This window comes from Topomyia yanbarensis, chromosome 2 (genome assembly GCF_030247195.1).
Source record: "Topomyia yanbarensis strain Yona2022 chromosome 2, ASM3024719v1, whole genome shotgun sequence".
NCBI lineage: Eukaryota > Metazoa > Arthropoda > Insecta > Diptera > Culicidae > Topomyia > Topomyia yanbarensis.
This window is the reverse complement of record NC_080671.1, coordinates 451,483,079-451,495,503: the sequence shown is the minus strand read 5'-3', so window position 1 is coordinate 451,495,503 and position 12,425 is coordinate 451,483,079. Positions and strand designations below refer to the sequence as shown.

The 12,425-nt window shown below is 38.2% G+C and overlaps 2 protein-coding genes across 6 annotated transcripts in view; both read left to right on the top strand.

Annotated features, from left to right (window-relative positions):
• LOC131685822 (centrosomin) overlaps positions 1-12,425 on the top strand; it is an 87,109-nt gene that overhangs the window by 62,587 nt on the left and 12,097 nt on the right. For all 4 annotated transcript variants that reach the window (XM_058969780.1, XM_058969784.1, XM_058969782.1 and 1 more), the window contains 2 exons: positions 7,438-7,944; positions 8,979-9,170. In XM_058969780.1, coding sequence (XP_058825763.1) covers positions 7,438-7,944; positions 8,979-9,170 — 699 coding nt within the window. The remainder of the gene's footprint in view (positions 1-7,437; positions 7,945-8,978; positions 9,171-12,425) is intronic.
• LOC131685823 (uncharacterized) lies at positions 8,007-8,845 on the top strand. 2 transcript variants are annotated; one of them, XM_058969785.1, is made up of 3 exons: positions 8,007-8,192; positions 8,255-8,725; positions 8,780-8,845. In XM_058969785.1, the coding sequence occupies exons 1-3, from the start codon at positions 8,007-8,009 to the stop codon at positions 8,828-8,830; spliced, it is 708 nt and encodes a 235-aa protein (XP_058825768.1). In that variant the 3' UTR covers positions 8,831-8,845. The 2 variants fall into 2 exon arrangements, with proteins under 2 accessions (XP_058825768.1, XP_058825769.1); XM_058969786.1 differs by having other exon boundaries at positions 8,255-8,835.

The window sequence follows — 12,425 nt, the reverse complement described above, 5'->3', positions numbered from 1 at the left end:
TGTGCTATGTCTAACGTAGGAGTCAGTTTTGAGATGCTTTGAGAATATGTGGGACCCAACAGCAATATAGACACAGAACGGAATAATAAGACGCAACAACTTAAACAACTGTGAGCACAGTGGGCAACCGAGTACTGCTGCTGTTGGATGAACTGAACTGATTTGATTTCTTTATTTCGCACATTATAATTAGGTTCTTATAATTAGGGCAATTGCCCTGGCTGCCCCCCCCCCCTCTCTTCGGGCCTGTAACCATACCAATTAATTCGATAAAAACAATAAATGTTATGATATCTGGAAACCATCTCGATACTTCACTAAGCTCCAACATTACAGACTTCCGTAAATATCGTCGTTGCAGTGCGTACCGTGTGACACAAAAGCAGTTGCATACCAAGCAGTATATTCATTCCGTATCAATATATTCTCATCCACACTTATCGAATACCAAAGCTTCACCATTCACGAGATAACCGTCAATAGCAAACACCGAATGCGGATGTGACAAGTACAATGACGAACATATTTTACCATAAACTACTTGCAAATAGTTTCCAAATAGGAAAAGGATACAGAATCCAGCGCGCGTACAACATTAGTCGTTCGGCAATTCGCAACATCTCCAATAATGCGCAAACGATACTTCTGCAAATCTATGAGACAGGCGTCATCCTAAAATCGTGGGAAGTATTCAAGTGCATCCCCATTTAAAGCCGTGGAAAAAAACTTCCGATGACTGCAGGTCATGATGCTTAATCAGATATCTAAATAATTTATTCTATAAGCATACATTAGTAGATTCACAAGACAACGTGATATTTATCGAAAGAATAACGCAGTTAGGACTCCCACAAGATTCTCCCTAATGCTTACTACGTCAATGGCTTGGTTAGAAAGTATGTGAGCGTTCAGCTCCACAAACAAAATTTTCACGTTTCGTTTTGAATGAATTGTCACAGGAAACATTTCGAAACAAACTATGCTATCAAACTGCGCTGATGAACCGTGAACGCAGTCAGAACGCAGGTTTTCATAGAAGATCCATGGTCCATGGTCAAAGTAATTACGTCAACTAACGGGTTCAACACAAAACACCAGTTCTAACATTGTTCAACAAAACTATTCGACTTGTTCGGATAGTTTGCACCAGAGATCATCCGGGTTAAGAATCTCTAACAAAATATTGACTCTACGATAGCAACTGCCACAATCGAAGAGACTAATCTCCATGGAACATCTAGACTGAAATGGAGCTGAACTGTTGGCGAAACATGTGAAAAAGTTGCAGAATCACTAGGGAGATTCTAGATCGAAAGCATGACAGATTCTACTATCCACCCCGGAAAATGGACAACGACGAGATCAAACGCGTTAACATACAAACGCTCGAGTACTTCGCGATAATGCAATAGATTCATCAAAAATGAAGGACGCAAAGACGAAGCGTGCTTCGTAAGGCCCTGTTAAAAGTTTTTTTTAGAACGTAGGGGTCGGATGTGAAAATCGAACATCCTTGAACATGAAAATCGTTTAAAAAGCTCTACCGATAGTGTTCGTAAGGATAAACATCCAGTATTAAAACCGGTTAAAAAGCAATAATTTGTATATCGTTACATTCAAGATTAAACGTCGGCAAAAAAAATCTTCGAATTCTCCTTACTAGTAAGTGACAACGTCTTGGTACCAGTTGGACACTAAATCTAAAACGTTACGCGTCTCGCGTGAACGCCTGAACAACTAACTGGCTCCGAGTGTTGTCTCGGGTAGCAAGCACGGATGTTCTGGTTTGCTGATGTAAAAACGGAATAGAAATCTTTTTTTTTGTTTACGTTTGTGTGACTACCCCTGACGACCTGGGCTCACTGAAGTTGAACAGGGAAACAGTAGATAATTATGCTTGGCGAAATATTGTTTTTTTATTGAGAACTAAACGCCTGGCAACATGCGAAAAAATAGGGGAAATTTTGTTTTGGATTGAACCAAATATTAAGCTTGGTTGAATAATATCTAACATAAAAGTTTGGATTTATGCGTTGGCAGCATCCTCTCAGATTTAATGAAACTTTCAGTATAGGATAACTTTGTCACAAACAGCCACTTTGCATATTTTGTTTTGCCAAAAATAATCTAGATTGTCTTTTAAAAATGGTTAAACTTTTTTACCATTTTTTTTTCAATTAGCTATCAAATCCTAGTTTTTTTTTTCAATTAACTTTCTTTCTTGAAAGTGCCCAACTAGAATTTTTGACGGTAGGTAAGGAACATAATTACCTATCTTTGAACACAATTTCATTCAAATCAAAGATGTTTTTTTTTGTTAATCAAATTTAAATTTTTCAAATCGATTTTTTTCAGTGTAAGAGTCGATGAAGAATTTTTTCAATATTTTTGTTCAAAAATTCGACTAATTTTGTAAAAATCACTGCTACAAGTTTTTTGTAGGATTTGTCATTTTTAGACTAAAGACATAAAAAAATTTGTTAAAAAGTTTGACTCTTTTCAAAAGACAGTCTAGATTATTTTTGGAAAACGAAGTATGCAAAGTGGCTTTTTGTGACAATATCTTTATGTACAGAAAGTTTCTTCAAAATCTGAGAGGGTGCTGAATTAAATGAATAAAATGGATAGGGGCGGGCATAGCGTAGTTGCTAAATCGATTGCCTTGTACGCAGCCCACTTGGGTAAGAGTTCCAACCCCGCATGTAGGGTTGGTGATTTTACTAAGCCGAAAAAACCGTAATTGATCCTAATGTTAAAACCTTTTTAATCAAAATAAAATACACAAAAATTATTAAAATGAATAAAATGAATTACTGAAACAATTATTAAGGTTTTAAAATGAAAAAGCTGAACAAAATGTAAGAACTAGATAAAAACGAATAAAGTACGTAAAATAAAAATATTGATTAAAACAAATAAATAAATGATCCAAATAAAGGCATGAAATTAATAAACTGATCGGAATGAATCCTAAAAATCATCGAATAAAATATACAAGAGTAAAGCCATGTCAAGTGATCCTCAAATTTTTCGCAAAATCACCGATTTTCATGAGATATGTTTTATTGTATAGGGATTATGGTAAATAGCTTTTGGTATAAATAAATATTTAAAACTCCTTTTTTCCTTTGAGATATTAACCCTTAAACTTTATTGCATGATAAAATTGTAAATTTTATATCTCAAAACCTACTGAAGATAATTGAATGAATTTTTGTACACTTATGGAATGATATTTACAATATCTCATAAAAATAAATTTACAATATAATTATGTGGATAACGGTACTTTGCATCTACTTAAAAATTTCAATTGTATTTTTTGTTGTGTTCTTCACGCTAAAAAATTTCAAAAGGTATGTCAAATTACGCGTCAATCTCTCACCTTCAATAATCTGTATTGATAATTTTTCATTTTTGTTTTTATCGAGAGTTATGGATGATTTTGTAACGGTGCGTACCTTCAACGCACGGCCCACTTTGATGCAGCCCGCGAGAACTTACATATTGGCAACGCCGCATGTAGCAACGTCCTACTGCGTATCGCTTTGGCAGAGCGTACCTTATGTCCAAAATTGCCATCTTCGATATTAGAGCAAAAAGATAAGCTTTTCTGTGCGGATGTTTAAAGGTGAACATATTCCGAGTAATTTGCATGGTTTTAGTGTTATATTTTTCAGGAATTATTTAATTTTCTGTCATTCAAACTCTCAAACCGGCGCGCTCGAATGTTGGCAGTTGCTGTGCAAACTTGAGCAATGGGCATGTTTGAATCTGTTGTTAGTAAGTATAGAAGATGACTTTTTTTGCATGTATATGACTTTTTTTTGCAAATTGACATATTTTACCACTTTTTCTCGTCAGTTGGTTCTGTCTAGGTGCACAGTATATTTGCTCAAAAAACATTCGTTTGTTTTTATGTTAAAAATATGGTTCGACTAACCGAATACTGTATTTCGTTAAAAAAGTAATGAAGATTTTGAATTATAAATCGTTGATGATTTACTGAAATTTGGTGAAGTAAATAATATCTTACTAGAACTTGGAGAACCACTAATTAACAGAATTGACAGAAGCAATAGCGATAAAGAAAACACGCCAATGCGATTGAAAACAGATTCAAAGTAATTTTTTTTTCGCAAGACACTTCGTTGTTTATAAGTAAGATCACTCAGTGGACATAAACAAGCGAAGTAAAATGCTGTTTTCATAAAATGTTCCATTTTCCTGCATAATGTCGTAGACTAGTAATGAATTTGGATGAAACATCGACTAATAACGTTTTCGTTTCTAACCTGGTATACACCGGTATAGTGAAAAAAAGAGATAGACTGAAGTTTGAATGAGTATAGCCCCAACAATACTGATGTACACTGTCAAAAACGAAAATGCCATAACAAAAGTGTCTTCGAAGATGGCAATAACATAAGCGTATTATATAAGTTATGTTTCGGTTCTTTGCGATACAGTTTAATTCCTAGTAACGTTAAATTATAATAAAACAGTATTCATTAAACAAAACTGTTTTTGTTGTGCACCTCGGTCAAAAAAAAATCTAAAAGTATCTCAAAATATCCAGAAAACATTAACCTTTGATAATCCGTATATAAAAGTTTGTTCTTTTGCACCAATCTAGAGATGTGGCTTCATTTAGCCATGCGATGCACGTTTCCTACGCGATGCGCAGTAGGACGTTGGGACATGCGGCGTTGCCAATGTGTAAGTTCCAGCGGGCTGCATCAAAGTGGGCCGAGCGTTGATGGTACGCACCGTTACAAAATCATCCATAACTCTCGATAGAAACAAAAATGAAAAATTATCAATACAGATTATTGAAGGTGAGAGATTGACGCGTAATTTGAAATACCTTTTGAAATTTTTTAGCGTGAAGAACACAAGAAAAAATACAATTGAAATTTTTAAGTAGATGCAAAGTACCGTTATTCACATAACTATATTATAAAATTATTTTTATGAGATAGTGTAAATATCATTCCAAAAGTGTACAAAAATTCATTCAATTATCTTCAGTAGGTTTTGAGATTTAAATTTTACAATTTTATCATGCAATAAAGTTTAAGGGTTAATATCTCAAAGGAAAAAAGGAGTTTTAACGAAATATTTATACCAAAAGCTATTTACCATAATCCCTATACAATAAAACATATCTCATGAAAATCGGTGATTTTGCGAAAAATTCGAGGATCACTTGACATGGCTTTACTCACAATAGTAAGAAAATGACAAAAATGAATAAAATTACTATTGAATGGAATATATTATTAAAATGTGATGATCATATATTTATAATTAGTCAAATATTCAAAATAATATCGGTCATTTTATACGCTCTTTGCATCTTTTTTTTGTTTATTCAGAATGTTATTTTTCCTACTATATATTATATCTGATTCATACTAACACTCACTAACACAATCACTGGCATATTCTCTGATAAACACTCACCATCTCTCTCATTCAAAACGAACAAGCGCTCGTGGCCTTCGCGATACCACAAACCTAGCCACAAACGCAAACATGCAATTGCAATCATACTCATACTTACGCCCGCGTTCTCGCGAACATTAAAACACTCTAGTAATTAAGTGAACGTTTTAGCACTTATAGACTCAAAAACGCACTTATAAACCCAAAAACGCGGTCTCAAGTGCGGATCTACGAACATGTGTTCGCGCGATAATGAATCGGTCACGTCTGAAAGTCCCTGCTCCCGGCTCCATACCTTCAATAGATCCAATCAAAAAATGACGCTTATGTCCACTAAACCAGCGGTTCTCAGCCTTATTCGTACCACGCACCCCTTAGAAATCGCCCTGGGTTGCTGCGGAGCCCCACGGATAATCATCGATTTTGTATGCTATCAATATGTTATTTTCAGTTTGTTAGGATACAAGACTTGAAATTTCAATCTGCACTCGGAAAATATATTTTTCTTCGTTGACCCCCAGCAGTGAATTCGCGGACCCCAGGTTGAGAATCGCTGTAACAAACAAAGCGTCCCACGGCAACATGACCGGAAACCCTAGTAATTTGGGGAATTTCACTCTCTTCTAACATTCAGCACGATAACAAACAAACACCTAAGACCTTCGCGATCACCCACGCACCCAAATCCCGCGAATTCGCAAACATTAAAACTCCCCGATGATTAAGTAAATGTTTTAGCGCTAATAAACTTATAAACGCGGTCTCAAGCGGGGATGTACAAACACCCACATTCGCACGATAATGCATCGGTCACGTCCAGAAATCTCTATCTTCGTATAAATCTAGATCCATGCCTTCAATTGGACCATACAAATATTCACTAGACAACACACGTTCCATGGCGACAGGGCCGGGAACTCTAGCGATATAGGGAAAGTTACTTTCTTCTAGCATCAGTAGTATCAGACTCACGGTCCGTGCGATCATTCAAGAATATACGTGAATATGCGAATAGCCACACGATTATAAAATCGAATTACTGCACGCAAAGTTACATAAACGCTAGCACACGCGATAAACACGTTAACACATAAACGCTCGAGCCCTTCGCGATCATCCGCGCGATCATCCAGCCCGCGGTTTCCGAAATAGGATAACGCCCCGATGGCTAAGTGTACGTTTTTGCACCTATGAATTTACAAACGTGGTTTCAACAGTGAACCTACGAACGCCCGTGCTCGCGCGATCATGGATCGGTTACGTCCGAAAGTTCGGGGGTCCATGTCTTCAGTTGGATCAATTAATAAAAATGACACTCATATCCACTAGACAACACGTTCCATGGTGACATAATCGGAAACTCTGGTGATATGGTAAAACTCACTCTTCTAGCGTACACCGCAAAATAAGTATCAGATTCACAGTCCGCGCGCAATCATCCAAGAACACAAGGTTTTAAAATCGAATTTACTCACGCGAAGCTACATACACGCGACATACAAACACCCGCACGATCGAACGTACAAACGCTTGAGCCCTTCGCGATGATACACGCTATCGTGAATCCCTACGCCCGCACATATCTAAACCGTACATTGAATATCACAGTCAGAATCACCGACCGCTGCAATTGTCCTTAAACAGTGTTTTAGTGGAAAACATTTCCCGTCTCGCCTGCAAATGTAGTGAGTGATTCTGATGGAGATTCCGCCTCGCTTACAGTCAAACCGAATCATGTTTTTTTTTACCGAACAAAACCTATTAGGACCATTTACATAGATTTTTCAACGATTTATTACTTTTGCTTATTCGAATACAATATTTTTATTATTTTTGAACTGTCTCCTGTACGCTAAAAAGTGTTTGAAATAGAGTGAAATTTTCGCAGCGTAATTTAAGTGTCAACGCTTTTTAAGGATTTTTTACAAAATCATTATTCTATCAATTTATTGCTACTCTAACCCCTCCAACCATTCCCCTTCATTTCAGGTTGAGGTTGAATCCCTCCGAAAAGATCTGCAAGACAAGCAGGACCTGCTATGTCAGGCGGCCAAAGCGATGGAACTGATGGAAGACGGTCAACGCAAGGCGGAAGATCAACACCGGGCAGTGGTCGGTGATCTGGAGCATCGCCTCGAGCTGCTGCAGCACGAGATCCAACAGATGGAATCAGCGGAGCGGCAACAACAGCAACAAAACAACTTGACTCGCAGCAGACTGAACGAGACTGGGTTGTTGGATTTCCTCGATAAAATGGAACATCGGAATATCAGTGTACATGACAAGGTGCAGACGTTGGAACTGGAGAACATGTTGCGACAGTGCAACGAACAGAATGAGGAATTGTGTCAAAAGATTACCGAGTTGCACCAGAAGCTCGAAGAAAAGGATAACAAGGTTAAGGATATGGAATTGAAGCTGAACGAGTTGCGATATGAATGTGCGGAACTGAGGGACAAAGTGGAAGAAAACGACAAATCCACATCGGATGCAGAGGTAAGTTGACAAATATTACAACAATTGTAGCCAGCGAAAAGCTTGATTTTCTCATTTAGCAAATGAGCAAACTTCTTCAAAATTCAATCAATACAAAAGAAGAACGCATCATCCATTTGAATTTGGAAAACAAGGTTCTCAAAGCTATGAATCAGCATTTAAACGAACGGACTGACCAGTTGAAAAACGAAAACACCAAGCAACATCAAATAATTAGCGATCACAAGCGTTTGGTTCAAGAAATGAGTGTATTATCATTGTCATATCATTCTTTGGGCTAGTCTGTTTTAACGCATTTTTGCATATCTAGGAAATGCTAACTGTAAAGAATTCCTACCAATACCGTTTTGCCGAGCATACCGCAAAGTTTAAACGAGAGCGCAATAAATTGCTTGCCGAAATTGAGCAACTGAGAATTCACGCAAATTCCGAGAATGCGAAAACTCGTCCCAAGAGTATGCCCGCCGCACCTGTTGAAGTTAAACAAAACCGACATAAATTAGGCTTCGAACCTGTTCCATCGCCGGCAGGAACCCCGCCAATTCAAACAAATTATTGGGGATCAGAATTTAGCGGTTCCCAGTTTTCGATACAGACCAGACACTCGTCCAGTCCGGTACGGTCTAAAGTCCGACCACACTCTTCCTTTGCGGTTAAGAAGGCAGGCTCCGAACCGAAGATTTCTCTAGCAGAAAAACAGGTGCCCGAGATTCAGTCCACCTCCCAAGAATGGCCAATGCCGGGTCGGTCGAGCAAGAGTCCGTACATCGACAAGATTAAGGTTTTTATGGCTTTGTGTGCTGTTGCAAGAAACAAATTATGATGAGTAAAGTAGTCTTCTTTGCAGTGTTTGTTTGCTGAAATGAAGAAAATCAAGCCGAATTAGGCGCGTTTGAGAGCCCGTAGATTACTGCAATTAACTGAAATGAAGAAAAAAAAAACAGAATATATACTTTTATAAATTTTACTAATTATTGTTTCCATTTCAAATTCTCAAATCGACAATTGTATCATTTCTACGATCTTCAATTTAGATTGTTCGCCTCAAGAAAGATCTGTTCGAGACTAAATCGGAACTAGCGGATAAGCTGTGTCTGTTGGATGAAACGGAAACCAAGCTGAAGGAGAAAACGGGAGAGCTGCTCAAAACTGTCAAAATGGTGGAGAAGTTGGTGAAGACGGTTACTGAACTGGAGAAGGAGATCGCCCGACTGAAGCGAAACTCGGTGAGTAGAATTTCCTCCAAGCTATTATGCTACAGTATTTGTATGACTTGATTTGTTTAGGTTTTGTAACGTCTTTATTTTTCGTAACCCGTTTCATTTCGTTGCTAGAATCCAGAATCTACAACCACCAAAGAACCCGCCAGAAAGGTAGAGATGTTTTTCATTGATGAACTTTCCGCTAAATAGTGTTTCATTGGAAAATCAAACTAAATGGTTCGGTTCTCAGTTTTGATGAAACCTTTTCTTTATTTTAACTAGGTCACACCAAAACCGAACAAAACATCCTTAAGTTTGTTTGGGCGTAGATAGGGAGCGATTTTTAATTCTAGTTGAATGCTGCACATTTTATAGTTTGTACAAAGCTGTACCTGTTAGGAATGTTTGGCTAGTCTGTCTAGAGACTCGTAAAAAATATCTGCTGCTTGTAGTGTCAGTGAGTAGTTTTACCTTACTATCTTTCGTGTGTGCACAACATTGGTGAAGGTTCTACCATTAGGATCAAATATTTCACAAAGAACCCCTCTAATCTTTTTCTTATATCTCAAACATGTTAATATTTATATGGGAAGACCGTCGCTGTTTTATCATGACTATTGAAAAGGATAGTGGAGAGTTTAAGAGGTTACACAACTGTAAAATTATCAAAAAATCGAATTTCTTTTTGGTTATGAGAAGTCCAATACAACGCATCCTTATTCATTTAAGCTAATGCGTCGAATAGAGATATCAGATACTGCTCTAAATGATGTGTTTAAACGAGTGGGATAGAGGTGCTAAGATGAATTAGGGCATAGTTACCCTAACCTTATGTTCGTTGATTAGGAATAACAGAAGCCCAATGTGGCTTCCTTGGGGTACGACTGAGGGAATAGTAAATGTTTCAGAGATAGTGTCACCTATTTTCACTGACATTTCGTGACCTTCACATCGTCCCAGTTGATATTTCCGAGGAACTGGTTCAGAGAGGTAAAATAAGCCATGCTGAAGTCAGGTATATGATATTGTTTCAGTTGGTTGGTGACAAATGATGTGTTGGCTCAATCGATAACAAACAAGCAACGGTGGACGGTAGATACAGTTTTTCACCAAAGGAACAGAAGCTTTGAAGACAGAGGTACTCGTTGCTTGAGAAGCAAAGATCCAAAAGACGGTAGAGCAAGAGTTATTCGACGGTTCAATATTTGACCGACTAACATCAGGATAATAGTGGCCAGAGGAATGAGATTGCCATGTGATGCCGTTGAATTTAAAGTACCCAAAAACTATCATGCTATCGTTTGCTTGCATCCGGGAAACAATTCAGGACACAGAATGTTAGTGCTCATTAACAAGATCGGTGTCGTTGATGCGGTCGGGTGGAATCACTGTTAAGCGAAGTTTCAGGTATGCATATATGTCAAACGCTTCGTTAGAGCAGGCCAGCGAATAATCAGTGCTATATCCACCTACATTTTTAAAGTACTTGGTGAGCCAGTTGTCATCCATATTACGGTGGACGTCCGCTACTCTGTGTGTCGAGTGGTTTGGCGATCTGAAAAGCAAGTTGTGCGGCCCAGGTTCGACTGAACATAAGCCGGGATATTACAAGAATGAAATCCCGACCCACATTCATTCTCCTGAACCAAGACTTCGTCAATACCTTCGGAATAATAGAATATAACGATCGTGCAAGTTCCCCATTGCTCCGACAAATACTGAAAAATTCACTGAAGCATTTCATATTTCGTAGGTGTCATCTTCTTATACGCCCACTCTAGCTAAAGCTTATTTATTATCCAGGATGGAGTAATGAAAAGGGACCCAAACAAAGAAAATTAAGTAAGAATTTACGGGAATAGGAGAATTGCTTTATGGGTTTTATCGCACGAAGAGCCTCAATAGAGCTGAGGCTGTCCGAAATGATGATGAAGTGATATGTGGCCAAAGTGTCGATCATCTCAAGGGCATACTGAATAGCAGCTAATTCTGTGAAGTAAACCGACGAGGGATCATTAAGCTTTGCGTAGCGGTGATATTATTATAGAAGATACCGAGGCCAGTGAACTCATCGAGATTTGATCCGTCAGTGTAGAACATTTTATTGCAGTTGACTTCCCAGAATTTATTTTAAAATATATTGATGATCACCTGCGGCTGTATAGGATCCGGGATTCTACGAATCTCTTCCTTCACGGATGTGTCGAAGAAAACAGTTGAAACAAGTATCTGAGAGAGGTGCGCGATAGGGATTATACGAAGAAGTATTGACGATCTGTGCCATGTAGTCAAAGTACTAGGACGTACATGGGATTTGAAAATTAAGCTCGAAGAAGCGTCTGAAGATTTTCAATCGCCAACATGTTCAAGATAATGCATCGGATGAGCAACCGATGAGAGATCCAAAAATCCTTTTTTCGGCGAGAGAACGCATCCCAGCACTTCCGAGACTCATCGTATGGATCGGCTACATGCAACCCAAAGCAATATACAAGCAACCGTACTAAATTATCTTCAATTTGATGAGTATGTTCGCAGCGGGGCGGAAACAGGAATACAGAATGGGATTTAGACATGAGCCCTGGAGAAGACCCATGTAGCTAAATCGTGTTGTTGTTAAATTGCTATGCGAAACATTCATGTGCTTTTCAGACAAAAGGTTTAGCAAAAAAAAATATTTAAAATCGATAAAAGGCCATGGTGTAGCTTTTCTGAAAGAAAAGGCTAGCATAGCCCATTTGAATTTCTGTAGGGATCATTTTCTCGAACAACTTATGAATACAGCAAAGTAATTCAATCGATCGCTACGAGTTGTGATTGCTGCGCGAAGGTCGAGCACAGAGTCAAATCTAATGCGCTTGTGCGCGCTGGGAGTGCAGGAAACCATGTAATTTCTCCCTATTCTAGAGGGTCATATTGAAATGATCACAAAGATCATGTAGTTGGGTAGACCGTGGGAGTTGAAATCTCTTAAAACTAGCCGTAGTACGGGTAAGTGTTTCATGATATCACAAAGCTTTCGGTGCCTAAATGCAACTTGAAGAGAATGTAGATGGAAGCAATGCAATGGTCTTTGCCTTTGATACTGATTTCACAAGCAACAACAGCAATGCCTGTCGAGGACATGTTGAATTGATGAAAAGAAAACCTTTTCTAATCTCCAAACGTACTCCTCCATAGGAATATTCTCGATCCACACGAATAATGTTGAACTCATGGGCTCAATAAGATCTGGATTGGAAGTACATAAACCAAGTTTCGCTAAACGCAAATGTATCG